This window comes from Ruditapes philippinarum, unplaced genomic scaffold (genome assembly GCF_026571515.1).
Source record: "Ruditapes philippinarum isolate M1 unplaced genomic scaffold, ASM2657151v2 ctg6266_1_1_1_1, whole genome shotgun sequence".
Lineage (NCBI taxonomy): Eukaryota > Metazoa > Mollusca > Bivalvia > Venerida > Veneridae > Ruditapes > Ruditapes philippinarum.
The window spans coordinates 48173-67299 of record NW_026859274.1 but is presented as its reverse complement, the minus strand read 5'-3'; the positions used below and the strand labels follow the sequence as shown (position 1 = coordinate 67299).

At 33.0% G+C, this 19127-nt stretch overlaps 3 protein-coding genes across 3 annotated transcripts; all 3 read left to right on the top strand.

The window, feature by feature from the left end:
- Window positions 1-407: 407 nt before the first annotated feature.
- On the top strand, window positions 408-704 carry LOC132755939 (cysteine-rich motor neuron 1 protein-like; the record flags this gene model as incomplete). The annotated part of the gene is given in 1 exon segment (XM_060746880.1): window positions 408-704. A coding segment is annotated over 1 exon segment (297 nt), but the record flags the coding sequence as incomplete, so codon positions are not given.
- A 746-nt stretch (window positions 705-1450) lies between these two features.
- LOC132755943 (von Willebrand factor C and EGF domain-containing protein-like) lies at window positions 1451-6272 on the top strand. The gene is made up of 3 exons (XM_060746885.1): window positions 1451-1727; window positions 2246-2386; window positions 3195-6272. Exons 1-3 carry the CDS (start codon window positions 1466-1468, stop codon window positions 3269-3271), a joined length of 480 nt encoding a protein of 159 aa, XP_060602868.1. The 5' UTR covers window positions 1451-1465; the 3' UTR covers window positions 3272-6272.
- Window positions 6273-8440: 2168 nt separating this feature from the next.
- LOC132755942 (glutathione S-transferase Mu 4-like) lies at window positions 8441-17434 on the top strand. Its single transcript, XM_060746884.1, has 7 exons — window positions 8441-8592; window positions 12383-12458; window positions 13162-13232; window positions 13691-13772; window positions 14554-14654; window positions 15860-15955; window positions 16614-17434. Exons 1-7 carry the CDS (start codon window positions 8560-8562, stop codon window positions 16806-16808), a joined length of 654 nt encoding a protein of 217 aa, XP_060602867.1. The 5' UTR covers window positions 8441-8559; the 3' UTR covers window positions 16809-17434.
- The last annotated feature ends 1693 nt before the right edge of the window (window positions 17435-19127 follow it).

Here is a 19127-nt window from a genome sequence, read left to right as displayed (position 1 = left end):
AAATTTTCGGATGTATGATTTATGGTCATTCAGTTTTTAATGATTTTAAATCTTACGGTTGTATGTTCTAACCGCTGATAATAACCAGTTTCATGTTAACTATATGAAAGTATTTGTTACCATTATGTATTATATATAATAACCTAGATCTATGTTAATTTAAAGTCTCAGTTAGACTATATGAGGGTTCACTATCCAAATTATACAGATTATGTGGATTTTTTTTCTCTCTTGCGGGAACATATATATAGTTCATTCATTGCAAAGACGATACAAAAAATATAGGCACATCAGAACAAAGTTAAAGCCCAGCACTGTGCTTAATGTGTTATATTTAAATTGAAATAACTGTCAATGTGTCTATTTGTAACAGAAATCTGTATTTGCTGTTATTTAAAGGAGCGAAGATTGAAACAGACCCAAATAAATGTTACGGTTTATTCTGTCAAGACGGTCAAACGGTGGCATGGGATGATCAATGTGCTTTCCATACACCTTATTGTGCCGGAAAGTCAGAAAAAGTTGCCGGTCAGTGTTGTCCTGTATGTCACAATCAGACAACAACACCACCACAAACGACAACAACACCGAGTATCCCAGCAGACGGATGTTTGGGAAATGGAAAGGTATTCACCGGTAAGATGGTTATATTTTTCATATACCTATGGCATAAAATTATAGAATTTCCCATATTTTATGATTAATCCCAACAAGTTTGTCAACAAAGAACTTCTCGGCAATTTCCGTTTTAAACTCCCGATTAGATTTTTTTGGTAATCGGCAAGGTGTTGGAAATACGGAATTTGAAACGGTTGATTAAACAAAAACCGACCGGACGTATCCCCCGTTTTTGTTTTTTTTAGGGAAAAATTATCTATGTTACTTAATTGTAAAATTACCACAAATGACAAAATTAGCCCGTGGAATATTTTCTCTACTTTACAGAAATTTTCGTAAAAATTTTTAAGAGCAGCAGGTTTTTTTAAAGGGAATTTTATTAAGTTAAAATTAAAATGCAAACTTCAAAAACTCACTTTTTAAATTATCTTTACATTTTCGAAACTGTTCGGAAAGGCGACTGATTTTAGTGTGGTATTTATCGCCATTTGACCAGCCTGGTTTGGCGTGTTTTCAAGTGCTTTTCGTTTCGTGTCTTTGCCCCGCCCACACGGAGTTCTAAACGAAACAATTCATTGCGTGTTGAGGGACAAAGTGCAAACACGATAAAGATAAAAATATGATAAAACGATAGTCACAGTTTGTCTTGTTTTCGACCAGGCTATTATCTATAAGACTATCTCAAGATTATCCGAAGACTTACGGAAAAGGCCAGAAGTTGCGATTGGTTTTCGACCTTTCATCACGCCGAGACAAATACCCAAATATATAATAATAAATAGAAAAAAAATCAAATTATGTCAATTTTTTTTATCTTAAAGCAGTCGTGTTTCCTTTTTTTGGACTTATGGATTGCTTGGAATACTATGATAATTGCTTGTTTCTTTTCGTTTTAGGATCGATCGTAACAAAAGATCTAAATAACTGCTTCGGTTCTGAATGTAACTATGGGGTAGTGACGACATGGAAACAGAGCTGTTTTTATCTTCCACACCTATGTAAAGGTGGTTGGTTGAATATCACAGGTCAGTGTTGTAAAGTGTGTGCCAATGTAACAACACAATCACCAGGGACAACGTGTGACATAGGCAACAGACGTTTTACCGTCGGTAAGTTTTAGTAACTCATTGACGTTGATTAAGATTACTAAGGGAATAAAAGTTGAACTTGAAGCTCGTATTTTTTGCTGCACAGGCAGCTAAATTTCGTAATACTTGTCTCTCACCAATCAATAGTGAATTACTTTGGATATTTTTCATTTGAAATGCTCAATTATTGTTTGTAGAATAAAGCAATATAATGGAATAAATGGCAATCGCAAGCTTACCAGATACTCTTGATTTTTTGTGGTTGTTGTTGTTGTTTGTCTTTTTTCTTTTTTCTTTTTTTTTGTTGTGGATCGCAACATTCGGCTTACTCCGTCATTAGACTTATCGTTAATGGACGAGCTACTAGTGATTTTCATACAAATATGAGCCGAAAGTTGGCCAAAACTTTTCTTTTTAACATATAACTGTCCGCACTTACCCTTACTTTCACTTACCCTTAAATAAAACATTAAATAGTGAAAAGCAGGATTTTCTACTTGATTGTTTATCAGATGATCGTTATATTTTTGTGTTTTAAGGTCAGCGCACAAACAATGACCCTTGTCACGTGTGCAGATGTACGGTCGACGGCACTGAAAGTTGCTCCAATATCACGTGTGATACTGTGCTGGAGTGTGACGTCAAATACAAGCCAGTTGGGGCCTGTTGTTTTACCTGCGGTAAATATTTTATCTTATATTTTCACAGAATCTCAATAGTATTTATACCATTTTGTTTAACATAATCTTTATTAATTTTAATGGTTAAATCTTTTAAAAAGTATATTACATTGTGATTATTAGCGCATTTTTAGCTCACCTAAGCATAAAACGTGTTCGCCCTTCGTCATTTTCCAAACCACTTGATAGATTTTGACCTAACTTTACAGGAATGATCCATAAATATATATATATAGCTTTATACACTTAAAAAGGTATTTTATACTGCACATATTTTGCGAACTATTAATAAAATATTTTATAAGGCACTGTTCCATTATCATTATCACAGAAAGTTGTTTACGGATAAATATATTTGTAGCAAAGACTTCTGATGATTAACCGCTGTTTCTTGGCAAATATGTTGTAAGGATAGGAAGAAATTCAGCAACTTACTGTTGGTTACTGACTACTATAATAGTTGACATGAAAATTCAGCGATTGGACGGTTTTTTGCTACCATTATACCAGTAACATAGTTATTTGGTTAACAAAATTATAAATTGACAATTTAAACTTTTACCTATTCTACACATGCGAAACTTTACATATTTAATTCCTGTTTCCTGTTTTTTTTTTGTTTTTTTTTTTTTGTTGTTGTTTTTTGTTTTTGTTTTTTTGTTGTTGTTGTTGTTGTTTTCCCTCGAAAGATTGATAATATTTTGTGATCACCTGAATGACATGTACTTTTTTTATGAAAATGACATAACGTTTTCGTTACTGGTGTTTGTTCAAGTCTTCAAAAGTTTATATTTTTATTTTATTTCAGGTTCTTCACAAATGACAGTGAATATACTTCTGTTGTTATTCATATTGTTGATATCAAAAGGGTATCATCACATTTGAAATTATACTTTTAACATTCTTGACACACTATTACCCGTTTAAAACCCATTCATCAGAAAATAAATCATAGTACAGGAGGAAACAGAGGATAAATCAAAGAGAGAACATGCCCACATTACTGAGAACATGTTCTTGAAGAATCTAGTACTAAAATTTGATACCGTAAGACTGCAGTGAATATTTGCAAGCCGTTCATTTACAATATAACGGAAGAGTGATTTTAGGTACTCAAAAAAACATAAATATTGAATTTAATGAACAAGCCACATATTATTTTAATAATTTTAGAAATTCATATAAAAATGTAGAATTGTTTGCTGCATGATGATCAGTTCAATAGAAAACGCAAGAAAGGTTGCATTGATAGGTCATGTATAGGCCCGACGCAGACCCGATGTATTATTTTATGTAATACTAAATGTGGTTCTAGTAATTGAAATCATACACAGGACAATTCATTCATATTATTAAGTACACAATGTCATTGCATTTAGAATTTTTCAAAACACTCAATATGTTGGCACTGCAGCGACCCAACGTCGGCTAAAGGTCGGAATATTTTGCCGACATACGATATTAATCCTATATCGGCCCGATATGGTCATGCTGGCTGGGGTACCCTTGTAACGGAAGGACTGGTGTCAAGTTACTGATTTTTAAAAAAGAAAAAAATTGACTGTTTGCAGTATTAACGCCTTGTTACATTCTTTCTCCAGTCTGGCTCGCGATATACATGGATTTTCTTTAACTTTTAGATAAATCCAAACTCAGTGTTATTTTTTATGTGTTATTTTTTTCCACATATATACTGTCATGATCTGGAATTCTATGCCAGCTGATATTTCAAAGTCCCTGTCCTGGGGTATATTAAAAGCCCGGAGTGACATGATTATTATGTGGATAGACAGTTTTAATTAATATTTTAACTGTACAGTATTTATTATTATCTCACCTGAGCATATGCTCGGGGTGAGCTATTAGGATCACTCTTCGTCCGTCGTCCGTCGTCCGTTGTCCGTTCACACTTTTAAAACGACATCTCCTCTGAAACCATAAGGCAGATAATAATGAATCTTCACAGGGATGTTCCTTGTGTGAAGCCTTAACAAAGTTGTTCAAAGAATTTATTCCATGCAGAATTTTGGTTGCCATGGCAACCAAAAGAAAAAACTTTAAATATCTTCTTTTAAATAACCCAAAGAGCTAGAGCTTAGATATTTGGCATGAAACATCTTCTAGTGAGTGTCTACCAAGTTTGTTCAAATAAAAGCCCTGGCGTCAAAATTGGCCCGGCCCCAGGGGGTCATTGATTTTCCCTATATGCATATAGTAAAAACTTAAAAAATCTTCTTTTAAAGAACCCAAAGAGCTAGAGCTAACATATTTAGCATGAAACATCTTCTAATGAATGTCTACCAAGTTTGTTCAAATAAAAGCCCTGGGGTCAAAATTGGCCCCGTCCCTGGGGGTCATTGATTTTCCTTATATGCATAAAGTAAAAACTTAAAAAATCTTCTTTTAAAGAACCAAAAGAGCTAGAGCTAAGATATTTAGCACGATATATCTTCTAATGAGTGTCTACCAAGTTTGTTCAAATTAAAAGCCCTGGGGTCAAAATTGGCCCCGCCCTGGGGGTCATTGATTTTCCTTATATGTGTATAGCAAAAACTTAAAAAATCTTCTTTTAAAAAACCAAATAGCTAGAGTTTAGATATAAAGCATGAATTATCTTCTAGTGAGTGTCTACAAAGTTTGTTCAAATAAAAGCCCTGGGGTCAAAATTGGCCCCGCCCTGGGGGTCATTGATTTTCCTTATATGTGTATGGCAAAAACTTAAAAATCTTCTTTGAAAAAACAAAATAGCTAGATTTAAGATATTAAGCATGAATTATCTTCTAGTGAGTGTCTACAAAGTTTGTTCAAATAAAAGCCCTGGGGTCAAAATTGGCCACGCCCCAGGGGGTCATTGATTTTCCTTATATTTGTATAGCAAAAACTTAAAAATCTTCTTTGAAAATACCCAAATAGCTACAGTTTAGATATTAAGCAGTAAGTGTCTACAAAGTTTGTTCAAATAAACGCCCAGGGGTCAAAACTGGCCCCGCCCCAGGGGTGTCATTGTTTTTAACTATATGTCTATAGTAAAAACTTAAATCTTCTTTTAAAAAACCCAATGAGCTAGAGCTTAGATGTTTAGCATGAAACATGTTCTTATGGGTGTCTGCCAAGTTTGTTCAAATAAAAGCCCTTGGGTTAAAATTGGCCCTGCTTGGGGGGGGGGGGAAGGTCATTGTTTTTCATTATACATGTGTAGTCAAAATTTAACATCTAATGGGTATCTTCCAAGTTTGTTCAAATAAAAGCCCTGGGGTTTAAACTGGCCCGCTCCAGGGGCCTATATACAGGTGAGCGACCTCAGGGCCATCATGGCCCTCTTGTTTTTTGTTACTGTTAATTATAACATTATCAGCTTTGTTTTAATTAGTCACACATACATCGGTATTTCTTACCTTTTTTGTGTTTTCTTCTTATTCCTAGCATTGATATGCGCCAGAAAAATTAATAAGACAATTCGGCCCCCTGACGATTCGCCCCATAACGATTCGCTCCACTTTATTTACGATTCGTCCCACTTAAATGACGGGGACTGACGATTGCAAACAAGATATTTGGCAGCGTCCGTCAATTTCCGACTATTTAACAGAAATATAGAACTTTTCTATAATTTAAAATAGACAATGAACAATGATACATGTATTCTTTATCTATTCGATCTACCTCTCCTTTTGTACATTTTATTGATCTTATTGTGTGTGCTTTATAATCTGTAAGAACACTAAATTTATTATAATCAGGCTTTATTAAAGGTATTGGTAATATCCAAGTAACTCCGAATCTTATCATTAGATTAGAATTTACATCATTATACCTATCATCTTTTCATCACCATGAAAGTAAAAATGTATACATGCAATTGGTCTTGTTGTTGTTAGAAAAAAAATAGATATCTATAGATTTTTTTTTTAATTAAACAGATTGCATGATTGATTTTCTAATTTTAGAAATAAAAAGGGGGACAATAAAATCCCTTTTCCCATAAATATAGAAAAAGTTTTCACCACTTTAAATACAGATGTTTTTAATAAACCCCGAAAAAAACTCATTTTAGTTATTACCCCCCCGGCGTCGTCCTTTCCCTTTGCAAATTTTGGGACTAAAATTACCAAAACTAAAAAAAGTTTCCCGGGATAACTTAAATTCCATTTGGCCCACAATTTCAACTTCATAGGATGATTATCCATATTCGGTGGAAGACCCCTATTGATTTTGGGGTCACAAAGTAAAAGGTCAAGGTCACTATTACATTAAAACTGAAAACTGTTTCCGCTCAATAACTTGAGTATTAATCAACCTACAGCTCCAAAATTTTATAGGATGAACAGCCAAGACCAATACATAACCCCTATTTATTTTAGGGTCATAAGGTCAAACGTCAGGGTCACATTGATCTTTACATTGAAAATTGTTATTTCTGATGCATAAATTAAGTTCCAGTTGGCCCACAGTGTTCAAACTTCATAGGATGATTGTCAATATAGGGTAGAAGACCCCTATTGATTTTGGGGTCACAATGTCAATGGTCAAGATCACTGTTACCTTAAAACTGAAAACGGAGGAGTGCTTTTTGAAGGAGGTAATACTTTATTTAATTCTCATGTCTTACAAATGCTTCATCCTTACTAAAAAAACTTTCGGGCACAAAATGCTCCGGCTAGCGGTGCTCTTGTTTATCTTTTGAAAATACTTATTTTCTTTTGTCTCCTTTAACTTTTGTTATTCTTTTGTTTTAATTTCTGGATTCTAGCAACCAAAGAAGAAGTATTTTTTTAAACAAACTGTTTGTTACTTCAAATGTATTTATACTTTGATTCAAGTTTCCTATGTCTGGTATTTAAGAAATAAAAATCCGGACATCGACTGTATATAGAGCCATTCCTCGTCGGCCACCAAGACGGGGGTAATAGCTCACCAAATTCACTATTATATTCGCAGATCAATCTGGTGTGTTGAAAACGAGTTTGACAATATTTCATACTGGTGATTGCTTAATGTTTAGCATTTTGCTAAGTTCTGTACAATACAATTAAATATTGCAAGACGCTCTTCGAAGTTTTATGGGGAAAATGTCCGCCGTCCCGGAGCAGTAAAATAGGCACAATACAGCCATGTGAAAAAGGGTTGCATAATTATGTCCTTTATAAAATATGCATCTGAACTTTCGTTAGAAAACACAAACATAAAGATAAAATTTCAAGCTCCCGTCCAAGCTACATTAAGCTTGTGTAACTGTTTTAGTATCAGACGAACGTATCTGTGTCTGAATATAATCAACTTCTAACGGTATGCCGTCTATATATACGTATTAGTTAGTTTAATCATATTTTATTGCTATATACATGTATATACAATACAGATACAAATTTCATATGTATTTTAAAAAGCAAAAGCAAACGGGTTGGGCCCAAGTTCTTACAACATTAGCGGTCGGCCCTCCCCGGTAGATAATGAAACGAAAAAACTATATTATTCAATACAATGGCATATAACATAAACATAGTGTATGTCATGTATAATTGCTGATGGAATGAATCGTAAGAAACGATTTTTAACAATATACAATAAAGTAATCGAACAAATAGAAATCAATGTTCATGTATTTTATAATTTTTTAAATATGGATGATCTAAGGATTCAGTATTACCTACCCCCCCCCCACCCCCACCCCACCCCTTAGTGTCACGGGTTTCGTTAAGGCTGTTATGTGCATTTACTTTATATTGGGTACAGGGTATTTGTAATTACTTCTTATATAATATGCTAAGTACATGATAAATGTTTAATGCACAATACGTATTAGTTGATGATAGCCGTCTGTTAAATCTCACGTTAAAGCCTCATGTGACGTCACGTGGCTTTATTTCGATTTACCATATAATCCGGTCAATAAATTTTAACGATAATTCCTCGTTTGGTATATTCTAACTATCAATTTATTTAACACAAACCATATAGTTCTTCAAAGGAGAAGAATTCTGTAAGACTGGTATTTCGTTCTCATCTTTCTCCATTATTTAATAAACGCCCGCTATAGACACCATACTTTTACAATTCGCTGTACAACGACCCGCACAGTACACCATACTTTTAAGTCTCCGTGACCTTCCATATCTGCAGTTCGAGTGCATAATCTGTTCTTCTTTACGTGTGTACGCAGTCGTTCAACAACCATGCCTGAGTTAGGATACTGGAAAATTCGTGGGGTACGTAAAATTCTTATATTAAATTCGAACATAATAAAATCGGCATGATACTGGTTATATAACACGATATTATGTAATAGTTATTGATTATAAACCAAATGTAAACGTGGTTAAGTGAAATTACGCAATTTTACCGCATTTTACCGAACATGTTTAAATTAGGTCAATAATAGCATTTTAGCATTCTTTATTGTAACAGATTAATTAAATGAAAGTATTATATTGCACATCGGGATATTTTTCTGCTCGTCTGTCAATTTATGTAGTTCTAGTATTGATTTATAACAATGACAGACATTATATGATTGTTAAGTGCTCTAGTTCTTAATATATGCATGTATTGTATTGAGGACATATGTACTTTTTAAGATATCTGTTGTTGATATATTGATACGAAGGGCCTACGTACTTTTTAAGATATCTGTTGTTGATATATTGATACGAAGGGCCTACGTACTTTTTAAGATATCTGTTGTTGATATATTGATACGAAGGGCCTACGTACTTTTTAAGATATCTGTTGTTGATATATTTGATACGAAGGGCCTACGTACTTTTTAAGATATCTGTTGTTGATATATTGATACGAAGGGCCTACGTACTTTTTAAGATATCTGTTGTTGATATATTGATACGAAGGGCCTACGTACTTTTTAAGATATCTGTTGTTGATATATTGATACGAAGGGCCTACGTACTTTTTAAGATATCTGTTGTTGATATATTGATACGAAGGGCCTACGTACTTTTTAAGATATCTGTTGTTGATATATTGATACGAAGGGCCTATATATATATAGTATCAAGGGACTGGGGTTGGAGCGGGGGGTGGGGGGGGGCATTCATGACCCCTCTCGAGATTAAAATATAATATTGTAGATGTATTACATGATTTCTTTTTCTACGGTGAAAATCACTAAATTACGACTACTTTTGAAAAACTTTTAAAATGCCAAACGACTATGAAATTTGTAATACATCGAAATTCAGTAACCCCTGTGGCAAATTATTCCGGATCCGCGCTAGTTTATATACAGTTCATATCATCTTTAATGATTAGAATCTATATAGCAAAAGTTAAAAGAATAAGTTAAAAAAAATGTTCCATTTTAATGTATAAAGGTTTAATTTAGATCTAGTAAATGTCAGCATTAATGAATTTCATAAAATTTAAACAAGGGGTAACCGCCTCCGTGGTCGAGGGGTTAGAGTCGATGACTTCTAATCCTGTTACCTCTCTGGCGTGGGTTCGATCCCCGGGAGATGCTTTGGTAGTTAAGCGCGGAGGAAGGTAGTCTAGTACTGGTGTAACTCTCCAGGAACGATGGTTAGGAAACTACCCGCCTATATGACTGAAATACTGTTGAAAAAGGCGTAAAATGAAATAAACAAACAAGGGGTAAGTAATGCATGTTCCAGATGGGGTGGGGTGTTTGGCTTTTAGTTTTTCTAGTTTTCATTAGTTTTCAATCTCAGAGGGGCCCGGTTTCACACACTACTAAATTCAATTCAAGGCGGTGATGGGGAGGGCGGCCTCATGACTCCCTCTAAGGGACTTAAAAACTAGATTACGTAATTAGTGCTGAAATTTTGTTCTGAATCTTTGCACAGTGTGAAAATGAGACGCTGATTTAGCAGGATATTATTTAATGACAAGACTTTGTTACAGATTGTGAAAGAATTTCATTGTACAAAATATAATTTCAACTACAAAATTTAAACAAAAATTTAGTTGCTGATTAGGCCTAAGCTCAAGTCGTCATACTCGGATAAATTTACAGAACAAGTTTGAATAACATACCTATATTACTATGTTTATTCACCTCAAATCTGTTATCTTGACCTGTAATCATACCATAAACCACTTGAAACTAAATTTAACATTTGAGCCGCGTCACGACAAAACCAACATAATGGGTTTGCGACCAGCATGGATCCAGACCAGCCTGCGCATCCGCGCAGCTCTGATCAGGATCCATGCTGTTCGCTATCAGTTGCTCTACTTGTAATAGGGTTGGTAAGCGAATAGCATGGATCCTGATCAGACTGCGCGGATGCGCAGGCTGGTCTGGATCCATGCTGGTCGCAAACCCATTATGTTGGTTTTGTCGTGACGCGGCTCAATTTTATGAAGGACATACCCATGATGTTAGATTATTGTTATGTTAAAACCTACTTTGGGACAGATTCTTTAAAATGTATATAATTTTACACTATATGTGGTCTCGTTAAATTTTCGGGTCCTTCCGAAGATTATGGAGAAACTTTTTTAGGCAGAGAAGATGGGGCGGGGTATATACCTTTAAGTTAGGGATCCAAAATTATATGCGTAAAATTGCATTCTTGTCTACTAGGTTTCGCTGAAATGTTTACACTTCAGTTCTCAACTGGGCCTTAAAAACAAGGTCTTCTTATTCAGTGATGATGACAAGTTTTTAAAGCTGCCTTGATTAATTTATTTCGTCCTTGTTGCTAGGCAGCATGAACTTTGGCGTGTCAGTCAGCAATTATGTTTTCCTTTTTTAGTTCAGATAGTTTCAGATGCCTTTTACATTGATTGATTGATTGATTGATTTGATGGTCGCTATAGTATTTGAAAACGGCTATCGGTCAAACAATTGACCAGTCAGTTTTTATAATGGTTGGTTTTGTGGACAGCTAAACGTTGAATAAGAAATAGAAACAAATTTAAACACTAAACATTAAATTTTCTTTCATGTGAGGAAGCTATCCAGCTAGTTTAGGGAACATCGGTGGTTCTACTCAGGTGTCAGTTCATGTCTGAAATAATGTACGGACGGGCACCTGAGGTCATCCTCCACCAGTAAATTTAAAGCTGAAACACGTCGCCATATGACCTCTTCTGTGTCGGTGCGACATATAACCCAAACTAAACATTAAATTAGTAAAACCTCCTTTATCTTTTTATCCGTGAAAGTCTGCAAAATTCATTATTTTTATTACAATTGTTTAGAATTAACCAGTGGTATTTGGCTTCACATATTGAGGCGGTAATACAGTAAGAGGCCATTTTTCAAAAGTACAAAATAGTTGCCTTCTTTATTCATTGAGAAAATGTACCTGTACAATCATGCATATTTTATCATTGTCATTCGCTTAAATCAACTTAAAAGCAAACAAAGTCACTGATAAGTTTCGGATATATTATATTCGATTGGGCATGTTTCCATTGAAGAAAAATAATGGTCATTAAGCCATGTGCTTTATTTTATCAACATAGTTTGGGTCATTTTCTCGATTTTAGGTAGTCTAAAGTTTACTTCCGTCTTCAGTAGCGTCTATCATGTACATGTATGTATATAACTTGCGTACAAATTACAAAATCGATGTCGCTTATCAAGAATGCGTAAAGTTTGGGCAAATTAAAAAACATTTCGAAACAATTCAGAAATTATTACTTGAACTATGTATCCAAGCTTAAACGTTGGAGTGACATGTGCAGATAAGTTTTGCATAGATAAGTCCCCAATTAACATAATGACGCTCATATTTAAGTAGTAAATTTAAATTACAGTGAAAAATAGTTTATTTCATTGATGAGCACAGTTTCTTTTCCTGCAAGTTCATGCAATAAAATGTGTATCACTGAGACACTCGCGACCATTTTAAAGATTATTTGTATTGTTTTCAAGAGTCTTTGTTTTTTTTCTCACTTTTGAAAAAGCGGTGTAAAATAATGTTTATGAAATGTTTTATATCAAAAGTGTTTGCAATTAAATCATTAGAGTACTTACAAATATAATAATGCTCTATGTCTTTTTATCTTCAGCTTGCCCAGCCAATCAGATTGCTCCTTACATATGCAGGAGAAGAGTTTACAGACACTGTATACGAACAAGGAGACCGTAAATATTATTTCATTTGAACTACAATATGTAATATTTTAAAATGGCGATGTAGAAACATTTTTGTATATTTTACCCTTAAGGAGCTTCAATGAGGTCAGAAGGCCAAAAATCTTAAAACTATAGAGATGATATAATAATAAAAAATATACATAAAATGAATTGAAAATCGATAGTAACTGCATTTCATGTCCGATTTTAGTAAAAAGGGGTGCATTGCTTTTCATTTTGGGTAATTTTGTACAATAAAAATGATTATTTTCGAAAACCATGGGGTCGGAATGGTCAAGTTATTGGGTCAGGCCATCATCAATTGGCTCACAAACCTCAGAAAACTATTTCCAGTCCCGTCATGTCAAAACACCACCAGTAGTGTCCCTTTGAGAGGTTATTGATCTACACTGAGTCACACTATAGAGGTTTCACTGTAATAAAAGACTGTTACTTTTAAATATGGGTAAGAGGAGATAAATAAATCTCAGTAAAAAAACTAGGAATAGATCTGTTGATTTTGTGGTTTTGCATTTAATTTACGTTTTGTTGTCCGGTTATTGTCTGGATTTTTTGCCAAAATTATTGATTTTGTTTTTAATTATTTAAGTTGAATATAAACACAAAATTTTGGTATCGTAGCAAAAACTGCATCAGAGTTTTGTGTTATCATATATATACATGTATTCGAAACCTTTTCTGGTCGTTACAGCACCAGGATTGAGCAGAGAGGCATGGACTAGTGTAAAACCTAAATTTGGGGAACTGCTGGACTTTCCAAATGTAAGTGCATGTAATTCAGTATACGCCTTATTAGTTTTTATACATAATTTATTTTAGTTCGTTATATAGGTAACTCAAGACTATAGAAACACTTGACGACTAACAAGTACTGAGCAACGAGTGTAAAGTTTCTTGCTCAGACAGAGCAACGGCATACCTCTGATTCTAAAGGGTTTGAACCCGCATGTCTAGCGTTCATTATATTTCTAAACCGACGCGTCAACCACTTGGTCATGTCGCCATCGCCTTTATTTAACGAGAAAATCATTTATTTGAAAGAAGAATGTACAATTTACCACTTATCTGGTTGAGTTAGATTTTGTCAAAATGTTGGGACATATATTTTTAGTACATACTAGGATGTTGGGCCTGCTTTATAGAATTTATAAGATGTAAGAAATTTAAAATAAGTTGAAAACCATGATTAATTGTATCCGGATTTTATTTTTGTATTTCAGCTACCATATTATATTGACGGTGATGTAAAAATAACTCAGAGTAACGCCATTCTGAAGCATATCGCCAGAAAACATAATTTAGGTGAGAATGTTGGTTATAAATTTATTCTATAAAAAGACATAGTGACAAACAAACTTAACATCAAATACGTATATAACTGATCCTTTAAAGGCCCATTTAGGCATTAAAATGATAACATGTTGTTGATGCCATGTTACAGTTACCCATTGCCCATATAGACTAGTTGTATTTTCGTCTCTCTACTTTGACTATTAGTACACTTATTATAGTATTTTGTATGTAAGTCAAAATATATGTTTGTTTACGTTCTGTTCCCCTTCATCACAAATATTTTCGTATGGTGATAAGGATCTGATGTGCTCTTAATCCTTTAAAAACTTTATAAAACAAATGTAAGCCCTTTCTACAGAAGAAAACAAAATCTAAGACAAAAGGTGCTTTTAACATCGATCCTTGTCACATTATGGTTATGAAAAATGGAAAGACAGGTTAAAGTTTAATTATAAATGACGTATCATAACAAAATGGCCATTGATAATAGAAATGGTAAAATAACTTAATGAACATGTAGTGTGTAACCCGTCCTAGATGCCCTTCTCTTTGAATTTTATTTCAACTTTCATTTGATTCCATCTGAATACAAGCTATCAAAATATTGTTGGTTTTTTTATGATTTTTAACAATTACAAAATATGTGCACATTTGCCATTTACTATTTCTCAATCAAACTGAAGATGTCCCCTAAAATTCTTGCAATATTGGTAAATGTTAATTTTGCACTCCATTGCGCCAAAAAAACACCGTTACGTATATTTTAGTCATACCGGTATTTCTTTTACAGATGGATCCACAGCTAAAGAAAAAGCAACTGTTGACATGCTTTTAGATCAAGCTATGGATCTGAGAAATGGGGTGGTCAGATTATGTTATAATAAAGATTACGTAAGTAATTTTTAGACAAATTTTAATCTTTCATAAAAAGGAGAACGTTTTTTCTTCCATAGATATGTTATGAAGCAATAATTTCACCCCATGTTTTATATTACATAACATTACATAAGTTGTTTTAATTATGTATATTTTATATTTCATTTTGCAATTTTATTTTTTATATATTTGTACACCTATGATATTTTGACTTATTTATTTCAACTGTGTTTTTGTAATGCTGAGATTTCAAACTTTGGAAGTATACTTTTTGATAAAAATCTCATCCCTTCAGGACCAAATATTGGCAGGACCAACCTGTATATTAGAAAAGACACAACCTATGCAGTCATATTCCAACTTTGACTGCATAAATAAAAGTTATTTAAATTGTGATTTTATTATTTTCAATTAACCATTGTCTTAATTATACAGGTATGTGTCTTTTATATTTACTACTATTTTTGTATTAAGTTTTTATTGGTTTCTCAGCATAATGTCTGTAAATACTGTTTTATGTAATATTGTTGTAAATGTTTAATTTAGCTAAGAAAAGGTTATTTAACTGTTATTTTATTATGTACTTTTATAACTTTGAAAGTTATGTAAATACATGTATTATTGTTTTAAGCTAAACACTTTTGATAATTAAGAATTTAAAAAGCTCATTGATTTAATCCTTTGGTTCAAAACAATTCTAATTCCCCAAGACATTATTTATTTCATATTAAACCTAATTCCCCAAAAACAATTTAGAGATTTCATATTATGTTTTAAATGTTTCTTTAATATTTGTTGTATTTGTATTAAGGGCATGTTAATACTTTTATATAAATGCTACAATAAGGTACTACTTATGATATTGGTACATGAAATGCATCTGTAATTGTATTATAATTATGTTCTTAAATACATGTATATATTCCAACTTTGTCTGCATAAATAAAATTTATTTAAATTGTGATTTTATTATTTTCAATTAACCATTGTCTTAATTATACAGTGAGACACAGGGAACGAAAATATACATTCACCACAATTAATATACAACAAAAAAGAGACAGCCACAACAGGTCATGAAATACATATCGTTAAAAAAATACACCTCGATGTAATAGCCAAAGATCGATGGAATAGCCAAAGACAATACATATATTTGATTCAGATTCTTAGTGTTGTGCTTTTTATATGAATTAATATTTTATACATATACATTTCAGGCAAGCTTAAAAGACGAGTATTTCAAAAATGTTCAAACTTCTCTGGCACTTTTCGAAAAGAAGCTTGGAGACAACAAGTGGTTTACCGGTGATAAGGTAATTTTATACAGTCACGTGACAAGTGATTTACCGGTGATAGGGTAATTTAAAACAGTCACGTGACAAGTTGTTTATCGTTGATAAGATACTTTACGCCAAATGGCCCGCATGGAAAACCACTGACAAATGTTAACTTTTTCTAACCCTTGAAATTGATTAGATTTCACCAACAGTATAGAGCTAAGCCAGCCGACACATACGTGAACCGGTAGTCTGACAAGGCTGTATACCTTGGCTAACTCGATTTCTTTGTATTTTGATATTGCCATCCATTAAAGTTTTAAGTTCAAAATAGGTCAATGGATATTGGCACATATAGCAACAGACATGTGCTAGCATTTGAATATCATTTAATTAATTGAAACCACGATGAGAACATAAGGTCACTCTAAGAGTATGCATTTACAAATAGCTAATTATCATACCTATTTTATGCATGAATAAGGACAAATTATGAACATTCTTAGTTGCGGGTCAAGGTGTTTTGCGAGAGAGGGTTACAACATTTCGGCAAGCTGTAATGCATAAATTTTTCACAATGAAAACGGAAGTTATTATTCAGACTAGAGACTCAGGATCCGTGCTAATTTTCCGTCTTAAAAAGTATGTTTTGTACTGACATTGTTGTTTTTAATTGTTTTATTTTTGTAAACAGATAACTGTGGTTGACTTCCCAATGTACGAGCTTTTGGAACAACATACCCGTATGAAATCTGATTCACTAGACGCATACCCGAAACTTAAAGCATTCCTCGGAAGATTCCAGGAGTTACCGAAAGTGAAAGAGTATCTCGCGCAGGAAAGTGTCCGCAATATGCCAATCAACAACAAATCTGCCGCATTCAGATAAAAAAAAATCAAGTAGGACATTGCTACGCAGCCATAATGTAATAAAATGTTCGAAAAAACTCGCCTCCTTTGAAAGTTGTAAATGGTATTAACAGTTCTTTAAACTTTATTGTTCGGATATCTTTTGTAATATAGAGTTTTTAAGGTTTTTGTAATATAGTGCTTTTAAGAATGGCTTCATTAATGACTTCAAATAATTTTATCTTGAAGTATTTTAAGCAGAGATTTTTATTTTATTTTTTTACAACGAATAGGCACAATTGGTCTCAGATTTGTCTCACACGACAGCAGACGACATTCTCAAAAAATGACGTCATACTAGCTCTTAAATTAGTTTTTTAATGCTTCCATTAAATAATTTTTATGCGTTTAGCAAAACATTTTTAATATTAGTATTACATGTACAAAGTTGAACATTTCCGGTATTCTTACCTTGTGATAAAGAAGCAGACGATCTTTTTTCCCAATAAATGACGTCATTTCCGCTTCAATGTATCAGTATTAGGTTATACAACACAAACACTTTTATGTAAGTTTTTGTGTATTTTAGGATGTGAGAATTATATTTTAGATATTGTACCAATTTACAGCATGTCAGATGTCCAATAAAATTTATTGAAAAACAGATTTGAGATTTTGTTGATACTTTTTACTAAGATTAAAACAAGTTTAATCATATTTTATTGGTAATATATACATTTAAATATGCAGAGAAACAAACTGATTTCGAAACAACAAATAGCAAAAGGGTTGGACCCAAGTTCTTACAACATTAGCGACCGGCCCTCCCCATGAAAAAATATATTAATCAACATTGAAACATGAGAAAGTGTGACATGTATACATATAAATCGACCAAAGAAAAAGATAAAGACAGATTAACACCAAAAAGATTAAAACAATGTAAGAAATAAGTAAGACAAAAATGTATATTTATGTACTTATATAATAACGACAAGGTTATGGATCCAGCATTTAGCATTATTCGTCATTGGGAGTAAACGTCCATCATAAATGTGATTGTCAATTATTTATGGTACCAGGTTATTAAGATTAATACAATCGGCCGACTTACAAAATTCGAAAACGGTCAGTAGTTTTGATAAATTTTTGGACAGCCGTAAATATTTGCTCATTATTGTTAACATCTAAAGAATTGCTACCCCACAGTAATAGCTCAACATTAAGATGATGAAAAATTCTGCGGAGAGTATAAGTCTCTGAGGTTTAAATAATGGACAGCAAAATAGATAGTGCTCGGCATCCTCACAAAGGTTCCCACATATACAAGTCGGACTTTCTCTCAAGTGATTTTTGAAAAGGTCAGCGTGTAAATTGCTACAATTGTTCCTTAAACGAGCATGTAAAACTGACAAATATCTTATAGACCTTTTTACGACTCGGTCCGTTGCTATATAAAATCGACCGGAATTAGAATTTTCTCGCACATGCGCAATCTGCGTAGGGCAGAAAATGCTTCGCCCTACATAGAAATATAGTAGAAGTTCATAAACAATTCCGAGTTAGTTCAAGGAAAACGGTAGAAAATTATATAAAATAGCTTTCAACAAGTATTGAAAAGATGACTTTATCGCTTTGTGGCGAAGAATGTCATATAAAGGCATGGAAAAGATACTTTATTAAGAATTTACGATCATGGACCTGACACTGAGATCATTTTTTAAAGAAGATGTGGAAATATATCTATTAGCAAATGAAAAGTCAACTTACTTGCTTTTGAAATAGTTCATTTAAAAACAAAAGAAATTATATAACATGAAATCGAGATTAATTATCATTCAGTAAAATATATCAGAACAGGTGATAATGCATTTTTAGTGTTCAATATATACCTGATTATATCCTTTATCAGATTTGCCTGTGATGCAAACAGAAAAAAGTTAAGTCACACAAATAGATTTTAAATATTTTTTTTTTCAAAATCTTGAGAAGTTTAGATGGGTTGATTGGAAGAGATATAACACACCATTTTATCCGCTTCTTCGTAATGTTATTTTTAATAATGCACGTCACACAAATTTTCTCTTCTCAAAATCCATAAACATTCAATTTGATCAATAGATTTAAAAGTTACATAAATTACCATTTAAATAAGCGTAACTGATTAACTATATCATGATATTTAAACGTCCCGGTTGAATGAACAAACGTTCGGGTGCCAATCTGTTTGACACTTGCCGCCTGACCAATCCAGTTATTCAAAGGAAGTGTACTATACAAATTGTGTAATATTATGTAATACAGGGGTAATAAAATTTTATCTTTAACACCCTGCTGTTTCAATTTAAATTACTGATGG